The following is a 22,516-nucleotide window of genomic DNA, read 5'->3' as shown; positions in this document are numbered from 1 at the left end:
AGCAAAGCCCAGCAACATTTACCATGCTCATAAGTCTTCAGGTGACTGACTTAGTGTGCCAGAGTATTATCCTCATATCTTGAATTGAAATTAATTATTTTATGGAGCTTTTCCTCACATGCAAGGTTAATGTAGTAATGTTTACATATTCACTATACAAATTTATACTTACCACTTCTTAAATCTTTTCATGTTGTCTAATAATATGTTGAACTGTTGCCATCTTTTGGAGAAATTGACATTGCCATCAGGAAGGAGATCATTGTTGCCAATATGGACAAATGTCAGGTCTTGAAGAATCAGGCCACTGCAAGGCAAAACATTGCTTATTAAGCAATCATAAAATGAGTGGCTTTTACTTGTACCATACACCTTTAAAGCAAAACAGAATGACTTAAAAATAAATTTGGAAAGTACAGTAATAGCTGGTGCAGTTGGCATGCATGGTGAGCCAAGAAGTGAAAGTAAAGAAATTATGAAAGGGCATCCATGGATGAGACAAAATTATAATAATTTAAATTAGATTATGTGGTTGTGTCCAGAAATGTTAAAAGTACGAGTACATTGATGTCAGTTTTTAAGAGCCACACTGGTTGTGACAGGTACTTGGGCCTTCCATCACCAGAATCCCATGCATTTTATATTTCTGCCCAGAACCATGCCAAGTCTGTCCTCCAACTAGCTGATTAATAGAAAGTCATTAATAGAAAGTGCCAAAATCTTTCAAGATCTCCCTCTTGACTTCTGGCATTGAACACTAACTTTGCTGCTACTTCTTTTCCTCCTTTATTTCAACCAGATGGCACCACTGCTATCACATCAATCTCTAAAGATGAATTCTTCCTTCAAACCTTTGCTAAAAACTCTACCTTGGACAATTCAGGGCTTGTTCCTCCCTCTCTTCCACCCTCTCTGACTACTTCATGCTACCTATTAAGATTCTTCGTAAGAATGATTTACATGGCGTTGCTGGCCTAAACCCTCAGAAGGCTTATGGAGCTGATGGGGTCCCTCTCAACATCTACCTTTCCTTCTTGCTGGAATTTTCCTACATTCAGCCTGTTCCTAAAAAAAGGTGACCGTTCTGATTCCTCAAACTACTGTCCTATTGCTTTAATTTCCTGCCTGTCTAGTTTTTTAATTTATCCTCAACAGGAAGATTCTTAAACATCTATCACTTCACAACCTTCTATATGACTGCCACTATGGGTTCCATCAAGGCTGCTCTACTGGTGATCTTCTGGCTTTCCTTATTGAATTTTACAGATTTTGGTGAAACTTTTTTGCTGTTGCCTTAGACATCAAAAGCTTTTGATAGAATCTTGCACAAAGCTTTGATTTCCAAACTACCTTCCTATGGCTTCTATCCTTCTCTCAGTAACTTTAGATTATCTTAAGTTTCCTTTCTGACCATTTTATTGCTACTGTGGTAGATGGTTACTGTTCTCCTAAATCTATTAACAGTGGTATTCCTCTGGGTTCTGTCTTGTCACCAACTCTTCCTGTTATTCATCAATGATCTTCTAAACCAAACTTCTTGTCCTATCCACTCCTACGCTGATGATACCACCCTGCACTTTTCCACATCTTTTCATAGATGTCCAACGCTTCAGGAAGTAAACAGTTCATGCATTAATGCCACAGAATGCCCAACTTCTGATCTTTCTAAAATTTATGATTGGGGCAGAGCAAACTTGGTATTGTTTAATGTCTCAAAAACTCATTTCCTCCATCTATCAACTTGACACAACCTTCCAGACAATTATCCTCTCTTTTTCATTGACACTCAACTGTCCCCCCATTCTACACTGAACATCCTCAGTTCGTCCTTTTCTAATGATGTAAACTGGAAACTTCACATCTCATCTCTAGCTAAAACAGCTTCTATGAAGTTAGGCGTACCAAGATGTCTCAGCCAATTCCAGCTGTTAACTCTGTACAAGGACCTTATCCATCCCTGTATAGAGCATGCTTCACATGTCTGAGGGGGTTCCACTCATACTGCTCTTTTAGACAGGGTGGAATCAAAAGCTTTTCATCTCACAAACTCCTCTTCTCTAAGTGAATGTCTTCCGCCTCTTTCTCATCGCCGCAATGTTGCATCTCTTGCTATCTTCTACCACTATTTTCATGCTAACTGCTTTTCTGACCTTGCTAACTGCATGCCTCCCTCCTCCCGTGGCCTCGCTGCACAAGGCTTTCTCTCACCCCTATTCTGTCCACCTCTCTAATGCAAGAGTTAACCAGTATTCTCAATTATTCACCCCTTTCTCTTGTAAACTCTGTAACTCCCTGCCTGCTCCCCTATTTCCACCTTCCTATGACTTGAATTCCTTCAAGAGGGAGGTTTTAAGACACTTATCCTATTTGAGGACCGGCATCTCAGTGTTTTTTTTATTGGAATTTTGTTGACCTTGGCTGGTTAATGAAAAAATTTTAAAAATCTAAAGTAAGCTGGATAAAGAGAAAGACAGATTTGTCAGGAGCTACAGGGTGAGAGAAAGTGGTGAGAAGTGATGAAAAGGTGATAGGAAGAAAAGCAGCTCTCAGAATGCTGTGGTGGAATGTAAAGGAGAGATTTGTGGTTGGGAAGAGAGTCCATGAAGAAAGGAAGTGAATGGTGAAGTGTGGTTGTAGCTAAAAGTATCATACTAGTGAAATGTAATGGAATGATGAAACACTGTGAGACAGAGATGAGAAATTGAGGAAAAAAGCTAGTTGCACAATGCAGAAATTTAGTTACTGTTGTTTATGCACTACCTAATACTGATGACTTACATGTAGGGTATGCAGGGTGGTGAAGATTCTGAGAGAGCCTGTCTGTATGCTCGGAAGGAAGAAGACGAGTCGATGAGCAGACAGTATTCTTTGAGACCGTCGGTGATGTTCTTCTGCCACTCCAGCCGCCTGATTGGAGCAGAGTCGAGGGCTGACAGAAGAGCCAAGTAAGAGTTGAAGTTGTTGAATTTGCGTAAGTGCTTCATAATTTTTGTGAACTTTAAAACATATTTCTCACGGTCCTTAGCATCCACTTGCTCCAGGATGCGAGTGCGGGCCCAGTAAGACATCTTGTTGAAGTGTTCCGTGAACTTGTTTAGGTTGGGAGCCCTTTCCTCATTTTGTTCTCGAGCCCAAAGCAGAACTTCAGGGATCTCCATAGTTAAGAAAAGTTCTGCATCTAATAGAGTCATCTGCTCAGCAATATCTTGAGCTTTGAAATCAAGAAGAGACATAGTTCTTGTAGTGACTGCTAAGGATGCTATATTATAGTTCTCTTTTGATGCATTATGCCTTTTCCTTGCCTCAAACTTTTCAACAATCTTCCTTCTTAGGAGCCGAGCCTGAGACAGCTCCCCACGACATAAGAGTCCATACTCAAAGTCTGTTAGTGTTTCCAGGGTCTCGATGGATAAATCGATGATTGCAAGGTCATCCACCAAACGCACCAAGAGAGAGAAGGCATTCTTGGCGGCCCTCTGCCTCTCAGTGTCTGGGCTGCTGACAAACCTGTTGTAACGCTTCAGTAGCTTGTGAACAAGTTCATCAGGGGAGATAAAGGTGCGATACGTGGTCAGGAATGCTTCTTGATATAAGAAATCTGAAATATATATGAATATGTTAGGATATAGTGAATAAATGATGCACAGTTATCTTTCATCTGTATCACACACAGCAAATCAGCTGATAACTTATTCACTACCTTTGAAGAAATCACTTACATAACACAATGAAAGAACCAAAGGATACACATCAGAAATAAACAAGAATTTGCATTAAGAATGTGCAATAGATTTGATGCAAATAAATAACTTTGTATTGACACAAGAATTCCAGTATTTCCTAAGAATGTCCTTCTAGGCAGAAATGTGGCTCAACTTTACTGAATGCAAACTACATTTCTCTCAACTTGTTTACACAGTCTCCTGCAGAAATTCCTTTCCTGACAAGTAAAATGAATGACTGACTAAGTGACACTTCCTGCCCCTGTGCCTCCCTTCTGCCTCAGCTTCTTCAACCTTCTGGTGCAGCTTGGCTAGGAAAATGTGGTATGTGGAAAAGTGTGTGTGTGTGCGAGTGTGAACTGTGTCTGTAGAAAAGATCCTGAAACAGTTGTGATTCCAGCTCTTTGAGTACATTATTAATTTCTAACACATGTGAACTAAATTAATTCTGGAAACAGTGAATAACAAATCTAAGGAATGCTAAATCTGTATACAGCATCAGTCACTATGAAACCATCATTTAGAGTAGACCGTGTAAAACAATGGATTTCCATTCACTGGGACTGAAAACAGTAATTCCACAAATACAAATAATCTGCTTGTGCCTGAGATGTGGTTGCTGTTGCCACGAGTGGTTCAGTGTGGACTGTATCACATAAAAACAAGTAAGCTTTGATGGACTACACCTACAATTCACAAAATATTTTTTACAATGAGTGAAACTAAATTAACTAACAACAAAATTTTATCTAAATGGAAATCTGATTTGAGGAAACTTACACTGCTGGAATCACTGTTTTGGTGGTCATTCACTGTACATGTCCCCAGAAAGTTGGAAACATTCCTTCACACAAAGACAAAGAGGAAGGAATGACTAATGGTTCTAAAAGGAGCAATCTTGTCAATTTCTGTGACTGTTTAACTCAAAATTCATAATAATTTCAAAATTCATAATTACAAGAACTCCTGTTTCTTGCAATAAGTAGCAGAGGACAAGAGCTGCTGAACAGTAAGACATTGTGTGTATTATTAAAAGTTGATCACTGTAACAACCACAAGTATACATAATCTAGCTATCCTAGGCCATGCGGAGGGACAGGGGCCCTACAAGGGTTCTTTGACTTCCTGAATACATTTGAGGATATAGAATACCAATCTTAACTGTGGAGGAGGATATAGAACTGTGGGAGTTCAGTAGAATTTCTGCAGATAAGTGTTCACCCTTTAAAATACAGTAGAACCTCAGTTCACGAACTTAATCTGTTCCAGGCCTTAGTTCACAATCCAAATTGTTTGCGAACCCCCAAAATTTTTTCCATTGAAATTAATTTAAATTTGTTTCATCCTCAGAAATATGGTATTTTATGTGTGTGTGTGTGTGTGTGTGTTGAATATAGAAAGATATTGAGATACATATCCTTAATTTCTCTTTGGATACGATGATGCCTACATAGGTGTTATAATTACATTTTGTTTTAGTTGTTGAATGATTGCATGTTGTTTTTTCACTCTAGCATATTGTCCTTGAGGTTCTGTTGCTCCTCCCATCATCCCTGTTTCCACCAATCACATAAATGAGCTACACTATGCCCCACCCTCTATCCAGGATGAGGAAGTCTCATTGGAAGAGCCTACATCAGTTTCCTATCCTATGGTCCCTCCCTTGTCCTCCATATCTCCCTATCCTTCCCTTAATCCATACCACTCCACTAGGGAGGAGAGACTGTACAGTTCCCCCTCACTAGTTCATTCCTTGTCCTCTTATGCTCTTCTTCCCTCTTTCCTACATTCTCTCTCTGTGTATGTGTATGTGTGTGGGTGAATGCTACCATGCTGATGCAGCTGGGAAGGTCACCCTATCAGTGTTGAATGTCAACACAAACTGACGCTCAATTACTGATGAATGCAAGTAGTGGACACGTATCTATTATTTTTTACGGAGAGAGAGAGAGAGAGAGAGAGAGAGAGAGAGAGAGAGAGAGAGAGAGAGAGAGAATTATATTAGAAATTAGATAAGTTACTGCTTGCAGGCCTATGAACGCCACTCTCATGATTGGCAATAATTTCCTTCTTTATTTCAATGGTAGGAAGTTTAGGCTTCTTACTGCTAACTGCAGTAAGTTGGCATAATGGAGGCTAGAATAGCAGAAGAAAAAATAAATAAATACAGCACTCTCACAAACAATGTTGATGCCAACGTGCAACTGAGCACAAGATTTCATTGGATTGTGGGTAATATGCATTCATACCCCAAAAGCATCGTTTGTGAACCAAGCTAAAATTTGTTTGCAAAACTAGTTCATGAACTAATTTGTTCATGATGTGGGGTATTTATGAACTGTGAGGTTCTACTGTATCTAAACTGGATAATGTATCAAGAGTCCACAAAGTGTGTGCCTGGTTGCAGAGAATTAATGCAGCATAGCTGTTGATTTACAGGTTTATCTCCTTTAGAGAGGGGAGAGTAACAAAACTGTCATCCTTCCAGCCACTCTCATTGCATTACTGCAACAACACCCGACAGGCATTTTCCAGCATCCACATGTACAGAACAATATTCCAAGCAGCAGTTTATTAAAGAATTTACCAGAATCTCATTTCTAAGTGTTACTGTGAAACTAAATAAAGGAACATATTTAATCTTTTCCTTCTTTTTTCTACTTAACAAAACTAAGGCAGGGAATCTAGCAACAAGTTTCCTGTATTCATTGAACCTCAAGAGTATCAACAAAGAATCCATCATAGTGTGCCACAGGATGGAATGACACAAGATGCCTGTCTGTGTATTACTGCAACACTACTTAGCCTATTCACATCAAGTATATACAAGAACCTCGTGTAAGAAATACACATTTAATTTATAACAATTGTTAGAAAATTCACAAACTATGAAGGATAATACAAAACAAAGTAAATAAATAATAATAAAATAAAAAAAATCAACAGCCACTCTTTTCTCTAAAATCCAATTAGGTTCTCTCACATGATGGACTTGTACCACCACCACCACCACCACCACTTCTACCCGTTGCCATTCAGAATGCATGTTCATCTAGTTAACTTGAATGACTCAAAACTTACTACATCAAACAAATACAATAACTAAGGGACAGATCATCCAGTATGTGTGCTAATCATCATAAAAAAATTCAGCTCAAGCCTTACCATCCTTTTCCTCATCCTCTGTTAACCATGAAAGAAAACACCAAAAAATGTAGTAGGGTAATTCAATCTATCTTAAATTTACCAAGTAGACAAATTATTCAATTGTTAATATTAGATTTTAAATTTGGGCCTAATCAAGAGACACTGAAGAGATGAGGAAGGTTTGGTCAGTGACAAAAATGTAAAAAAGCTGCCGAGAAGCAAGTCTTGTATGCATCATCCTGCAAAACACAAATTCAAGGGGCAGTGTCAGCCAGTGGTGCCAGAGCTCAAAATGCATTAAAAATCACTCTGACCACTTGCATAGTTAAAAAAGAATTAGTAAAGTTGGTGCAAAAATTTTTCTTCCCATGTCACTAAAACAGAGCAATGACTTAACACTAATTCTCTCCTGGAAAGGCTTGCTGCACTAACAGCACCTCAGCTTCTTTTGAAAGAGCTTTCATTCCCCCTTGAGCAAAGTCCACACTTAGGTTCAGGAATTTCTTACTAGTAACCTGTAATAATTTAAAACTCCCTTCCCTTCCTGCATTTGCCACTACTCTGAGCCATGGTTCTTACTCCTCTCAAAGTTGGCAAGACATGTACAGTCAGTCAAAAGTCAGTGCATGTACCAAACTCACTTTCACCATATATACAGTGTTTTCCCTCAATCTTAAGCTCTCGGATTGGGTGGAATCAGTTGTTAGGAGATCTGTGGTTTTAACTGTAATCCTTGAGGGATCTTGGCAATAATGAAAAATTTTCTTGAGAGATGAATTTGAGTCTGAACGTATGCAAGGATTATCAGTGAAGATTTTGAGTTTATTTTAATTTTATTTATTTATTTGTTTATATATATTTTTTTTACCAGTCTAGCAGCTATAAGTGATCCCCAAGGCACAAGTAAATTTTGGTTGGCTTTGACTCTCCCAGCACAATACTGCACATGTGCAAAATATAGTGAAAGTGGAGGCTGAAGGTCACTGGAGTTCTGATGGTGACTGTACTGTGGTCCTATTATACTCAGCATGTTGCCAGTCTATCTGTGAGACAAGAACACTCATCTAACTCTGCAGGGATCTGAGGTAGAACATGTGAAGGGTACACTAGTTTAGAATGGGGATTAGTAAGAAAAGCAACAGTTGCTGGAAGAGTTATCATCATTCCCAACATTAAGGTAAGTGTGTAAATTCAAAAAAATGTCAAGTACTAATAACTTCCAAGAGTCACCCTCAGCAATTTCTTGAGTGCCCATAACCCAATTGTTACTGCTCGTACTCTTCTTTTCATACTCATGCAACATTTAGATGTGACCAGAGTTCAGTGAGAGCAAGCAACACTACCTCATGTATTTATCTAGTAGTGTGAGAACAGCAATAAATTATTTTAATGCTCTGATGAACAAATAAGGAGGGTTTAAACACTTGTTAGAAGCACATGTCACCATACCATTCTTATTTGCTTTAGATGCATGGACGATGAGAGCATCAACTGGACCACCACGGATCTCTGGGCCCTCTTCTCCCTCCTTCTTGAGTATCAGGTATTCCCTCACATCAAGCAGGTCCAGCAAACTGTCCTCCTCCTCCTCGTCTTCCACTTCCTCCCTAGTGTCTGTGTTATTGTGTCTGTCAATTTCAACAGACTGGTCCTTGATTATGACCTCCTCTGGCTCGTCCTTCTCCTCCGTTGACTTGCGGTATGCACTACTTTCAGCTCTGAGAGAAAGAGAAGTGATAAAAATTATAAGTGAACATTCTTTAGGGACTACACTATAATGGATTCACTACAAGGATGATATAGAATGCTCAAGAAAAAGTTAAGGAATTAAATATGTGGTACATATGAAATGGGGAAGTTTTTTTTATTTATGGCAGGAAAGTAAAGTAGTATGGAAAGAAATGAAGGAGGGTTATAGTGTGGCAAAGATAAGAAGCATATATGGATAGGGCAGCCACGAGCATTTCTGTCTTGGTCATCCCTTCCAAGAACTCCAAGAAAGGATCTCAAACATGATGAAAAACGGACAACATAAACCTCACACACTTCATTATACTTAAAATTTGAACACAAATTTCATTGGTACTTAATACTTACAAAACAAGAGAATTTTCAGGTGTAACATCAATGGGGGTGGCCACGGCTGAGGAGGGCAGAGATGACAGGGGCGAGGACTGCCGAGCCAGTGGTCTGTGTGTCCGCCTTTTAGGAGGCAGGGCTGGGGGCTTGGCCATCTTATCATCCTCACTGTAACAAAAAATCACTTAATACTACACAGTAAAGGTATGGAGACAACTGGTATATTTGACCCTGTAGCACTTTTTATACAATTTTGATTTATGCAACTAACAGATTCTCATACAAGCAACAAAATTTACATTTGTGAATAATGGAATGTTCAATATACAATTTCCTGAGATAAACAAGAAAAACCAGTTCCACTTCAAGCCACTAACTTTACAGCCATCATAACACTTTTATCATCATCTTAAATGGACCACTTTCACAAGAAAAAAGGATGTCAATGATATATTTAGCTTACAGTGGTGAATGATACATTTAACAGAGAAACAAATGATGCCCATCTACTCACATAAATGTAAGACAAGAGGTGTGAGGCACAGGCCAGGTAATATGCTTCTCATATACTGCACAGTCTATCTTTCATGAGTTAGAAATGTTCTCTTATTATTGGTAGCAAAATTTCTTTCCTACATTTATGAGTAAGCATTGTGAGAAAGGTCACAGCCTTACCCCAAGAATGGACTATATGAGCTCAGCTTTGAGGTAGAATATGATTAGCAATCGTATGTCTAGCACTTGATCCTTAACCCTTAATATACGGTGATCATCCATGAACAATTGTATTGCCACGTCTGGGGGAGGGGGTGATTGTTTTGCTAATCATGATTTTTTGCACCACACATTTGTATTTTTCTCCTGCTTACTCAAGTCGGAAGGCGGTTGTAAGTGTCTAGCAACTCTCGCCACTAGCTGAGTTGCCGCTGTGGCTATTTCAGCTCGGTCTCACTAAGCTTCTTTCCCTCCTGGAGACAACATCTGGTAACTCCCATAACACTGTGGGTGGAACGCACCCACCAAGTGAGGGGAGCAACATGGATAATGACATAAACATGTCATCTGGGAGTGATGCTGATATTACTGATGAGAATGAAGAGTGTTTATGATCTAAAGACTGAAGAAAGTGAAGACAGTAATGATGAGGAAGATACTGTGGGACACACAGGACATACTTCAGAGCATCTGTCTCCCTCCGTCTCAGGAGCACACGGCAGATTATGCACGCGTAGGCATGGTAGAGTCTATGTGCTCAAATCAGAGGATCACATGGGAGTGGCAGAATTGTAGCACAAGAGGTTCCACAGGTGCTGCTGCACATGAAGGGAATTTTCGTTGGAACGAATGTGATCATTTTAGTGCAACTATGCCTGTGTCTGTTGGTGAGACTGTTGGAATAATTAATGAATTTCCTGAAGTGCAATATGAGAGAGAGAGAGAGAGAGAGAGAGAGAGAGAGAGAGAGAGAGAGAGAGAGAGAGAGAGAGAGAGAGAGAGAGAGAGAGAGAGAGAGAGAGAGAGAGAGAGAGAGAGAGAGAGAGAGAGAATTCACGCTATGTTATCGCACTCCAGGTTATTTCTGCTCGGCGGGTTACAGCGTGTCAAGGAAGGAACTTTTGATATGTTATAACTACTCTCAAGGGTCATTGTGTGCTGGAAAGTACATCATTGCATTCAGAATTACAAAGAGAAATGGATTTTTTAAAATAAAACTATTTTCTGGTATTTTCTAAGTTTGCCATATTTACCCAGAGATGGAGATGGAAATGAATTTAATTACCCGTAAGGCAAGGGTTAAGACTAAGTAAATTAGACAAACATGGAATAGGTGGACAGATAGATATATTTCTGATGAATTGTGTGACTAAAACTTGAATTATGTGACTAAAACTTAATCTTTATCTATATCAAGTAGTCTTTGCCAGACAACACAGCCTTCATTATGAACAAGCCAAAAAATTGCCTCCACCTAGCTTATTTCTTAGCTAGGTGGATTGGTGGTGATTCTACTGCTGTAGAATCACCATTTTCTATTTTAATACACTTGTTAGCTCTGTACTAGCCACTTAAAGAACATATATTTTCTCCAGTTGCTGAAAATACGCAGGCATCAGCGATGCAGGATAGGTACAATGACTAATTTTTCATTGAACAATAACTTCTCCAGAAAAATTCCACTCAGTGTTCTTGGGCTTCAAGCAACATCAATATTTTCTTGTTTTAATAATTTAGTCCTTTCAAACTAATGCTGTCACTTCACTGGAAAACAATGATAAATATAAACTTGGTAGTTGGTACCAGCAAGTGATTGTTGGTGGATGGGAATTAGAAATGCAGCTCGATAAGCTGCCATCCATCAACAAATGTAAAAAAGGAATACATACACATTATGTATCCTGAGAGTGTGACCTTGAATGAGCTCTTGCTCATGGTCATGGTCATTGAAGTGGGAAGACATGAGGTGCATCTGGTGCACTGAGTGGCGAAGCAGCTCACTGGGATTGGGCTCAGCCACCTGTCCAAACAGCCTCATGTAATCATGAACTGAAAAGTACAGGAAGATCATGAACACACGTACAGTTAATTTCTCTTACGCACATTAACTGGAAGACCAAAAAATGCTGCCAGATTTGCACCTGTCTACACTGTATAAAGTCATCTGTGTAGAACAAAATTTGGAAAAAAAGAAAAAAAAAATTCTACTGAAAAAGAATCAAACGTCATTCATATATTCATTTTCAAAATAACCCAAATTTACAGTCATTCATTTACGAACACAACAAAATCATAACATCAAATTATAAAGAGAATTACCGTGCTTCTTCTTCTCCGGTAGAGGTGGCGGGTGGTCGTCACCACTGCTCACAGTGACGTGGTGCATGTCAAACTGCTGCTGTCGCCGCATCTGGACCACAGTGCTTCCATCCTGACTAGTGGTGCTTCTGTTGCTCATCATGCTCATTCCTCGGGACTCGTAGCTACTGATGGTGGTGGTGCTGCTGCTGCTGCTCCCTATGTTCCTTGCCTTGGGGGGCAGCTCAGGACTTGGTCCTTCCTGTGATAAAAAAATAAAATAAATAAAATAAAATAAAAATAAAATAAATAAATAAATAAACAAATAAATATATAAGTAAAATAATTACAAATACTGAACCCTTATTTCCATTAAAAATAAACAAAAAAATTAAAAAACTTAACTATCTCACTCGAATAATTCCATTTTCATTCTCAGTCAGTCTCAGTTTGGGTATAAGAAGCCACAGAACAAAGGATTGATAGATCAGGCAATTAAGATAATGCAAGGAGGCATAGAAGGGTTTACAAGGAAAAAAAGTTTGCCAACATGAGATTGAGGATGAGTTAAAACATAAAACAGAGGGTGTGAATATTAATTATATTTTCTACAGTGTAGTGTAGAGTAGTGAGCCTGAGTAGTTAGTGTCTGAATGTCTGAATGAGAATAAATCCAATAGACATAAGAGGTGAAGGAGGGATGTGCTTCATGTACTTGCATCACAACCAGCACTGGTGACTGGATGGCTGGTGTGTGTGTGTGTGTGTGTGTGTGTGTGTGTGTGTGTGTGTGTGTGTGTGTGTGTGTGTGTGTGTGTGTGTGTGTGTGTGTGTGTGTGTGTGTGTGTGTGTGCGCGCGTGCTAGTCAGTTATAAGATACAACATTTTTGAGCTCTGTAGATGTGGAGGTGAAGCTGGATATGCATTTCTCATAAAATGCAGTTGTGGATGTTAATATATTAATATGTATAGATGTGGATTTCATCTAACTCCATATCTGCAGTTGTGGTTGTGGACACACACCATTTGTACACGTCACAATGATACAAAAAGTGTCATATCAACCACACAAAGTTCCAGAGTAGAGAGAAAGAGAGAACAACAATAAAAAACAAAAAAATAAATACAAAATGAGATATAACAAAATAAGTAAAAAATGTTTAATATATTTCTAGAATGCAGAAGATATGACTGGGAAAGGACAGTATAGCAGGCAAGGAGATGGAGGGAGTAGAAGTGGGAAGGGGAAAAGGGGGCAGGAGTAGGGGACAGGAAAAGGCGAGTACTTATTCCCCACTACTTCCTCTCTCTGTCCACTTTTCATTCACTCCTCATATTTATTCTCTCTACCTTTTCCCTTTACTCTCATCCTTCTTCTCCCTTCCTCAACTCACTTGCTCCAATTACTCTCCTTCCTTTTTTTACAAACTCCCTTCCTCCTACTTCACAATATGTCCCTTCCTCCCCAATCCTTTCTTTTCCTTTTCTTTATCAGTCTCAAACTTTCTTCCTTGTCAACTTCCCTCACCTTATCTGTCCCCATCACTCATTCCATAGCATTTACTCTCCATCCTTCCTCGCTCTCTCACACTCTCAAATAATTCCATTTTCATTCTCAGTCAGTCTCATTCTATTTTACCAATCTTCAGGATAGTTCTTACTCACTCACTCTCACACTTCATCTTTTGCTCTCACACTCACTCACATTTGTGTTCTCTCACTCATGTAGATTCTCTTTCTATACAGCACTCACTCCCATCCTACTCTCAGTCTCACACACTTGCAATTAATCTTTCACTCATTTTCATTATCTAACTCCTGCTTTTCTCCTTCATACTGACTCTCACTCATGCTTATTCTCACCTATCCCTTACAATCCACAGCCATTTTCACCCTACATATTAATCTCTCAACTCATGCTTGCTTTCCATTTAACTCATTCACACTTACCCTCACTCACTCAAACTTAGCCTAATTCAATTCACACACTTATGACTCCCTCAGATTCTCTCTCTCTCTCTCTCTCTCTCTCTCTCTCTCTCTCTCTCTCTCTCTCTCTCTCTCTCTCTCTCTCTCTCTCTCTCTCTCTCAGTATCCTTCACATTCTGTCAGTTTCCCTTATTCATCCTCTCTCTCACACACACACACACACACAAATCCACAACCTCTGTGTTTCTTTGACGTGAAGGCAGAGGCAAAGCTTTTGTTATCTGAAAATGTAGCTGTGGGTATTGCTGCAGACCTTTTGTTCTTTTAAGTTGTGAATGTGGATAGTTATGTATATGGTATTTTCAAAGTGGATGCAGAGGTATATATCCAATACATCACTAGTGTGTGCAGCAACTCTTCCAGCACTCTGGTAACTGGCTGACTGATGTGTGTGTGTGTGTGTGTGTGTGTGTGTGTGTGTTTGTGTGTGTGTGTGCGCGTGTGTGTGTGTGTGTGTGCAGCAGCCCATCACAGTACCTGGGATGTAGTGTCATCGTAGTTCCCTTGCTCCAGGTTGTCGTAGGTGGAGTGGGCCCTGCTGTGGGAGACACGTGGTCTCTCCTGCCACCTTGGTCCCAGGAGGGATTTGGCACTGCTGTCACATTTCTCTCCCTGTAAGAATTGTTATCCATTATTCATCATGACACCATGAATGAAACAAAATAATAGAACAATAATGATAATAGTATATGTGTAATGTGAGGACTGCTTACTAAATTTTTTCTTATAAATACTTGCATTTGATTCTATAAAACTTATTCTCTATTTAATTAACTGGATCACTGAACAAGAATGTAGCACTTAACAATAGTATAACATTAGTATTCTACTACTCAAGCTAGGTGTGAATGGGATGCCACACACAGCTGTGACTGACCACTTCGAAAACAAGATGGTCAAGAAAGTACCAGGACGATTGTAACCACAGTACATTCAGCTCATCAAAACTCATGCTGTCCTGCATTAGTGGAGAGCTGGCACTGAGTGGTCAACAGACAGACTGCAGCAACTTGAGATGAATGGGAGATTACATATCACGAAGATTTTCACAAATTCATGGTTATATTCTCCTGGAACTGGACAATTGAGAAGCCAAGCAAGCACTCACGTTTGTCAAGGTACTGTAGTCACCACACATGTCAGTCATCACACAGAGAAGTTGGTCAGTTAATACTAATAGGCTTTCATGCATAGCCACAGCAACACCTTATCATTTCTGAAGTCTTCCAAGCTGAATGTGTCAATGTATTAAATGTTGCAGTCAAACTCTGTTCCACATTTAACACAGGTCCCTTCAATGCTCTTTGGGAGCTCATGTTTGTCTATTAGAGAGCAGCTACAATCCTAAAGCCTTTGTTACAGGCACATTCCTATCAGTACATGATGTATTGGCATGCCACCAGAGCAGAGCATCATTGTCCCCTGACATATAACATCAATGTTTTTCATATTCTTCCACTGTTTCGCATATCATATACTAGCAAAATTAACTACCTTATCAGACCAAAGAGAAAGAAAACATCATAATGAAAAATGCAATAATAATAATAATAAGCAATTTTTACATTTTCAAGTCAGTTATAAAAGACAAAGAAAATCTCATACTTAAAATTGTAACAATGATAAAAAGTTCAGACTCATTCATAAAATCTATTTGAGTGCAATGTAATAGTTACTGAGGAGTACACAACACAGTACACTGTCATACATGTCTGGGACACACACACAAGACCGAGCTGGAGCACCCACCTCACTGCCACTGGAGGAGGAGGAGGAGGCGGAGGAGGATGTGGAGGAGCGGGTGGTGGTGCATGACACAGTGTGTTGGGAAGTATACATGCGCACCTGCAGGAGTTGGCATGCAAATGTAATAAAATAAAATAAAAGAATAATAATAATGTGCAATGGGGGGTGAAAACTGCAAGAACTGCAATCCAAATAAAATGAAAATACAATACCACAGCTTTATATTCTTGTTGGATAAAATGAAATTAAAAGAAACCAAGGAAATTGAAAATACACATTATTTAGTTAATCATAATGGTAAATATTTCAAGGCCAAAGGAAGGTTCTACAGATTTGTAAATATACTAAAAAAAGGTGAATAAAAAAAAAGTGTAACAAAAACCTGCTTGGTGTTACTTTAACAAATACAGAGCCATGAAAATCACATGTACTGCAGGTGTCTGTCCTTTCAAATGATGTTTGAAGACTAACATCAATAAACTTTCTATGAAACTAATGTTGATTTTTTTTTTTTCACATTTACAAGTTTCTTATGGCTAAAATCAGTGAATATCTAGAAAGTAAGGAATGAGAAATGATGTCCCTGATGAATAGCAGGGTGCTAAGTGCATCACTAACTGTATTTATTAAGACACAAGTAAAAAACTGCAGGAATGCTGGATTTTTACTAAAGAACTCATCTAAAATGTGAAGAAGCAAATAGGAACTTCTACCTTTAATTCATCACTACTGCTTAGTGTGTGAAGAGAAACCCACTGCCACACTTTCAAAAGAGGAACACCATTTCTATTTATTTAAATAGCAAAGAACCTACACTCTGACATGTTCCAATTATTTCATTACACATCTCTAGATTTACTTTAACACCTTCCCTAGCTGCAGATGTGTTCTGGCATGATGCAATACCTTACACCAATTGCATAAATAAATATTGATCTAAGTTACTATGATGATGACTAAGTCTGTCGTAAAGAAATATTGATCAGGGGAAATATTACCCAATACTGTTACACCAAACTGTTGCTTTCACTGTATGTGATCCCATGCATCACAAATATCATGCTTGAGTCACCCTGAGACTCCAAGGCTACAATGAAGACTCACCTGAGATGAACATTGCGTCTTGATGGACACTGTCTGGCTGTTTTTATTGAAGATTTGACTGTGGGGAGGGAAATATTCAGAATGTAAGATAGATAATTTTTAATGGTTTCAAATTATTCAATAATGGAACCAGGGGCTGATGGGGCGAAGAGTGTGAATGTGTGGTGCCTTGTCTGAGCCACCCTAAATAAAACAGCAGGCATTAAAAGATTTAAACTACTTGATTACTCAGTGATACATTTCAAGATTGCACTCAGAAATTGCACCAGAGCATTCTACTAAGCTTGAAGAAAAGACAACACAGTCAAGGAGTCAATGATAATAATGTCTAACACAATACCACCTCTGCTCACCTGTTGCTAGACATGGATTCTCCTATACTAATCGTCAACGTGTCTATACTTTTATGAATGTGCTTCAAGTAATTTGAGTCCGATTCAAGCTCTGAACGGTCCGGCAGGGAGCCTGAGGAGTCCAGACTGGTCCTGGAGGCTGGTGGGTCATCATGTGGGTGGTTCATGGAGTCCAGGCTTGATGCTGGGGACACCTGGTCTGAAGAATTGGTCATGGAGCTTCTCTCCAATGTTGCTGAGAGGGAGTTTGGTCCATGGCTGTGGTTGAGCCAGTCTGAGGAATTTTCTCTGGAGCTTTGGCTGACAGGGGAGGCAATGGAGTGCAGGTGGCCAACGAAGGCGTCCTGGGAGCTGCCCATGAGGTGCTTCCTTTTGGGCGGCAGTGGAGGAGCTACATCAGGACTGGAAGGAAAGAATCATAAGAAAAGTCAAAAGCTAATATTAATTCCTTTAACTCATTCTACAATTCAAAAGTTACAAACTCACAATTCAAGAAGAGAATGAAGTTTTTGAGCCTCTGGTCTAAGGTTTCATTACTTCTGCCTTTTGAGATCCATAAATATATGAGCTAATATTAATCAATATGGTGCATCAGTTTTACATTATTCACTCAAAAGAGGAATGCAGTTAACCTATCTACTAAAACACAACCTTCATAAGTGTAACCACAAAGTTCTAAATCTATCATGTGATGCATTCTTCCATACACATCATATACCTAACATTCTCATGGCACAGCTGCTGTTGACCAACATTTTGATATCACAGGTATGTGACATCAAAATGTGAGAGAGAGAGAGAGAGAGAGAGAGAGAGAGAGAGAGAGAGAGAGAGAGAGAGAGAGAGAGAGAGAGAGAGAGAGAGAGAGAGAGAGAGAGAGAGAGAGAGAGAGAGAGAGAGAGAGAGAGAGAGAGAGAGAGAGAGAGAGAGAGAGAGAGAGAGAGAGACCAGAGTGAACAACAAATAAGTATACAGGGCTAAAGTGACTCTTCTGTCACAACTCTCAGGAAATTTCAGACATCAAAATAAAGACATCAGTAGTTCAATAAACAGACTGTGCTTCATTAAATTCCCCAGACCTGATTTCCTCATCTCTGCTGCTGGAGCCACACACACTCACCAGATAGGCAGCGGAGGCTTGGGAGGCGGCCCCTCCACCTCCACCCCAGTCAGTATGGAGTCAGAGCTTCGGGAGTGACTCAGCTTGCCTGAGTTGTCACCGGGGTGCAGGTACCTTCCATTGTGCTCGATTGGGGAGTCCTGCTTGATCTCAGGAAGGGAGTTTCTGTGGTTTGATATTTCTGAATTCCTATTGCTGAAAGAACATAAGAACATGAGAAAATAGGGAAAGCTGCAAGTCATGAAACCTACACATGACAGTCCCTGTATGAAACATACCTACCCGTTTCCACCAATCATCCTCATTCATACATTTTTCTAATTTTCTTTTTAAAACTTTTTAATGACTCAGCACTAACAACCTGATAACTGAGTCCATTTCATTAACTTATCACTCTTTGAGGATCAATTTCTTCCTATTTTTTTTTATAAATTTAACTTTTTCAAACTTGAACCCATTATTTCTTGTTCTATCCTGATTACTGATCCTGAGAATTTTGCTTATATCACCACTGTTATAGCTCCTATACCATTTAGAGAAAGAAGTCCATTCCTATTATAAGATAAAAGCAAACGACCAGTAAAGGAAAAACATTCTAATAGTGCCCATCAAGAAGAGCCTACTGGGGGTTAGTGGCAGGAAGGAATTAGATAATCAGCAATATGAAGTGGGCAGTACAAGGTAAAGGTGAGAGTGCACACCTGTAGCAGGCTGGAGACTTGTCTATTGAGTTGTTGTTGTCAAGGGTGGACGGAGACATGGTGGAGTCTGATATGTACCGATTTTCCTTATCAGCTGCAAGGTCAATCAATGCCTGAAATGGGATAGTAAAATATTACAATTAAATTAAAGCAGGTTTATGTAACACTCCTGCACCAAAAGAAGCATTACACTGACATGATCTCACTGAACACATAATTATTCTTGCAGGCTTGTGAGGCATTTCCTGCTTTGTACAGCTGTCCACCACCAACCAACAATGCTATCAAGCTACTATAAGACTTCATTTGCATCACATCTACATCATCTCAGCCTTTGACAACTTAAGGCACTAAAGATCAAAAACATAAAATGTTTCTTTGGCTAAAACTATGGCAGATGATGAAATAATCTCCTGAAAGTCAGGCACTGTGTACATAATGAGCTTCTTGACCAATGCCTTCCATATGCACCTGTTCATTAGCAACACGATCTGCATTCCTCAACAACTAACACCAGCAATATGAGGCATAGCACACCTCCCAGGAAATGCAAACCAAAATGCAATAAAAAAAAAAACTGAGGGGTTTGCATGGCACCCTGTAAGTGAATGCACATAAGATCAATAGAAACTCAACAACCTTATTTCTGAGCATTCCTTAACCATTCAGACATGCGTACAGACAGCTATAGCACCACAAGCTGGTGACTCACTGACCTGGACGGCTTCCCTGACCACCTGGACCACCTCCTGGACTGTCTGGGTGTTGTGGGTGTCATCCTCGTACAGCAGGCGCTGGTCACTCCACCGCACCAGCTCGGCCAGGCTGTGGTGCACACCGGCGATCACCGACGACACAGTTGAGCTGAAATGGGGAGAAGATCTTTCAGTCTTGCCCTCACTAAACTTTATGTACAGCTGAATCAAAAGGGTGACAAAGTGCTCAATTAAATGCTGTAGCCAAAAGCTTGAGTATTTGACCTGTGAAGCCATAAGAGGTCATCAATGGCCAAGCTGCCTCTGTTTTTTGCTGAATATTTGAAGTTCAGAAGCAGGAAAGCACAGGCAGCACACAAATCATTGTCAACAGTAAAATAAAAACAGTAGATAATCAACATAATCAACATATCACTCAAAGAGAAGTGTCTCATCTGCTTCGCTCAGAAGACTGACAATATCAGATTCAATCCAGATCATATTATAACACCTTGACAAATTTTAATCATCACCATCCTCCTCCTCCAATTACTCCTTTTTAACAGTAATCTTATCTGTCCACAAAAGATCCAGAATTACAAGGAAATTGTTAATATACACAAAAGCAACATATCACACAAGCTTCCTTCCTTCAAAGCTTCCAGGGTCAAGTCATCTACCTTGAGTCAGTGGAGGACAATGAAGACGAGGCATCATCCCTAAAATCAAAACACAAGAAGAAAAACCGATCACTCATGCATAATAAGACGTGATCTTCCTGTCTAGTGTCCCGAGTAGACGATAATGGACGAGACAAAAGTAAAGTCATAATTGGCTAGCTTATCACTCTCCTTCACAGTGTTTTGTGTATTTTTTTTTTTTTAGTCTTTAGTCCTGTGATCTGCTTATATGAAGGAAGCTGTTGGCAGATAAGAGGACACAGGACTGAAGGAAAACTAAACACCTTAACTTGAAATAGAAAAATGGCTCATCTTACTTTCTGATGAGGAAACACCATCTCAAAGTGAACAAAAATGATCCTCAACAAAAAGGAAACTGAGATAAATAGAAATTCAGAAAACATTTTCATTATTTTTAAATGTTTCTTATGTTAATCTGAGTCAAATTGCTTGTAGAATAGAAAATAAAGTATCCTAAAAAATGAGTAACACAGGTTATATACTCTTAAAATTATGAAAAAAAAAAGATAAGTAAAAAGAAACCTGGTAAATTTCTGCTTCAGTTTTGCCAACTTCTATTAGTTAAGTGCAAAAGAAAGCAAGACTGGACTTAAAAGGTTTTGATAATCCTTGGAGTTGAAAAAAAATAAATAAATAAAATAAATAAATAAATAAATATATAAATAAATAATAATAATAATAATAATAATAATAATAATAATAATAATAATAATAATAATAATAATAACAACAACAACAACAACATCGTAAGTGGGTGCTATGACAATAAATTATTGCGATAATTTACTGCGATAACGATATTGGGTTATCAGTTATCCGATAATTATTTTTCCCATGTTAGATTCATCGGTATCGCTGATACTTTTCTAATATTTTCTAAGTTTTTAAAGATACAGATAAAGATTTATTGATTTTTTTATTTAAAATATCAATATTGTTATCGCTATTATCTAAATTTTGCATTTATCTATTTACTGGTTATTGGGCGATAAATTTATTGCCAGGTATTGATTATTAGTTATTGCTGATATGGTTAACGCTATCAATTTATTAGTTATAGTGATCATTTTTTTTCGTTACTGCGCCCACCTATGAATAACAATAATAGCGATAATAACAACTAGAAAATATGAAAAAAAAAGAAAAAAAAAAAGAAGCTAAAACTGACAATAAAGGCAAGCCAAGTTATGTACCTGTTTTGGTTTGTGAATTTAGGTTTCAGGGCGAGGATGAGAGCCAGCACCACCTCCAGCACCTCCGTGGCCGAACCGGGCAACATGTACATTGTGTTCTTCTCCACCACATCCTTGTAGAACATGAGCGACCGCCACACATTCTCCACCTTGCGGTCCACACTCTCGCTGTTCGGTGACGGCTCGGCCTTCTCCAGCTCGCCTGTTGATAGATGCAGGACTGTCAGTGAGGGGTGGTGTGGCTCAGTGTGTAGGGTGTGAAGTGTCAGGAGATGATGATGGTAATTCATCTGCATTTATTACATTATTTCTGCCTTTACTTTTTTTTTCTTTTATGAGTATTCTTGGTATTGTGGTCTTTATCTGGTGGTGGTGGTGACAACAGCTCCTGTACAACACCACCTTGTGCATGCCTTCATGTTCTAAGAGCCAGATCTGGCAAGTCAATTTTATAGATGCAATACTAGACAAAAAATTCAACTAAAACCTTGTAATCTAATTCTTCAATGTATGTTACATGTTCCACAATTACAGTTTCAAAGATGATGAATTTTTCATGGGAAAGTAAATGTAAAGAGAGAGAGAGAGAGAGAGAGAGAGAGAGAGAGAGAGAGAGAGAGAGAGAGAGAGAGAGAGAGAGAGAGAGAGAGAGAGAGAGAGAGAGAGAGAGAGAGAGAGAGAGAGAGAGAGGGGGGGGTTGGACAGGAGGGTTTTCTTCTGCAAATAACTTCAGCAACTGTCACTAGGTGCATCACACGGGGAGTAATCTGTCATTCTTAATACTCCTTAACATCCAACTTTTTTTTTTTTTTATTAATACCTCGCAAGTAATTTCTTGTTTCAGTCCACAGTGCAATTTCTGAAGTGTTAAATTGTCAACACTACTTGTAAATAACTTTCCAAGTGTTTATTTAAAAAAAATAAATGCTGCAAAGATACTTTGGTAAATTTTTAGAATTACACCATAATCCCCGTATCCCCAGCAAGCTAGGGGCCATGTGGGCATGCGGGGTTTCTGGTAGGGGAGAAGAACTGGCGAAATCTGGTGATGAATATTGCCTAAAAAATTCGTATACACGGCTAGGGGTTTTGCCGAGATATCTAGGGAAGAATACCTATATATCATAGTCGGGGGGGAGGGGGACAACCTTGACAACCCTCCTCAGTGTCACT

The 22,516-nt window shown here is 39.1% G+C and overlaps 1 protein-coding gene across 1 annotated transcript in view; it reads right to left on the bottom strand.

The window, feature by feature from the left end:
- LOC135093191 (rap guanine nucleotide exchange factor 1-like) overlaps window positions 1–22,516 on the bottom strand; it is a 72,279-nt gene that overhangs the window by 6,721 nt on the left and 43,042 nt on the right. The window contains exons 4-18 of the mRNA XM_063992166.1: window positions 21,344–21,545; window positions 20,130–20,168; window positions 19,471–19,618; window positions 18,755–18,867; window positions 18,054–18,248; window positions 16,934–17,335; window positions 16,581–16,638; window positions 15,480–15,575; window positions 14,208–14,342; window positions 11,763–12,003; window positions 11,333–11,492; window positions 8,967–9,116; window positions 8,319–8,587; window positions 2,779–3,598; window positions 173–307 (exon numbers count right to left, since the gene is read on the bottom strand). Of these exons, the coding sequence (XP_063848236.1) occupies window positions 173–307; window positions 2,779–3,598; window positions 8,319–8,587; window positions 8,967–9,116; window positions 11,333–11,492; window positions 11,763–12,003; window positions 14,208–14,342; window positions 15,480–15,575; window positions 16,581–16,638; window positions 16,934–17,335; window positions 18,054–18,248; window positions 18,755–18,867; window positions 19,471–19,618; window positions 20,130–20,168; window positions 21,344–21,545 (3,163 nt within the window). The remainder of the gene's footprint in view (window positions 1–172; window positions 308–2,778; window positions 3,599–8,318; window positions 8,588–8,966; window positions 9,117–11,332; window positions 11,493–11,762; window positions 12,004–14,207; window positions 14,343–15,479; window positions 15,576–16,580; window positions 16,639–16,933; window positions 17,336–18,053; window positions 18,249–18,754; window positions 18,868–19,470; window positions 19,619–20,129; window positions 20,169–21,343; window positions 21,546–22,516) is intronic.

The sequence above is a fragment of the Scylla paramamosain genome, chromosome 42, assembly GCF_035594125.1.
Source record: "Scylla paramamosain isolate STU-SP2022 chromosome 42, ASM3559412v1, whole genome shotgun sequence".
Lineage (NCBI taxonomy): Eukaryota > Metazoa > Arthropoda > Malacostraca > Decapoda > Portunidae > Scylla > Scylla paramamosain.
The sequence above is the reverse complement of the archived record's forward strand: the minus strand, read 5'-3'. Positions and strand labels throughout refer to the sequence as shown.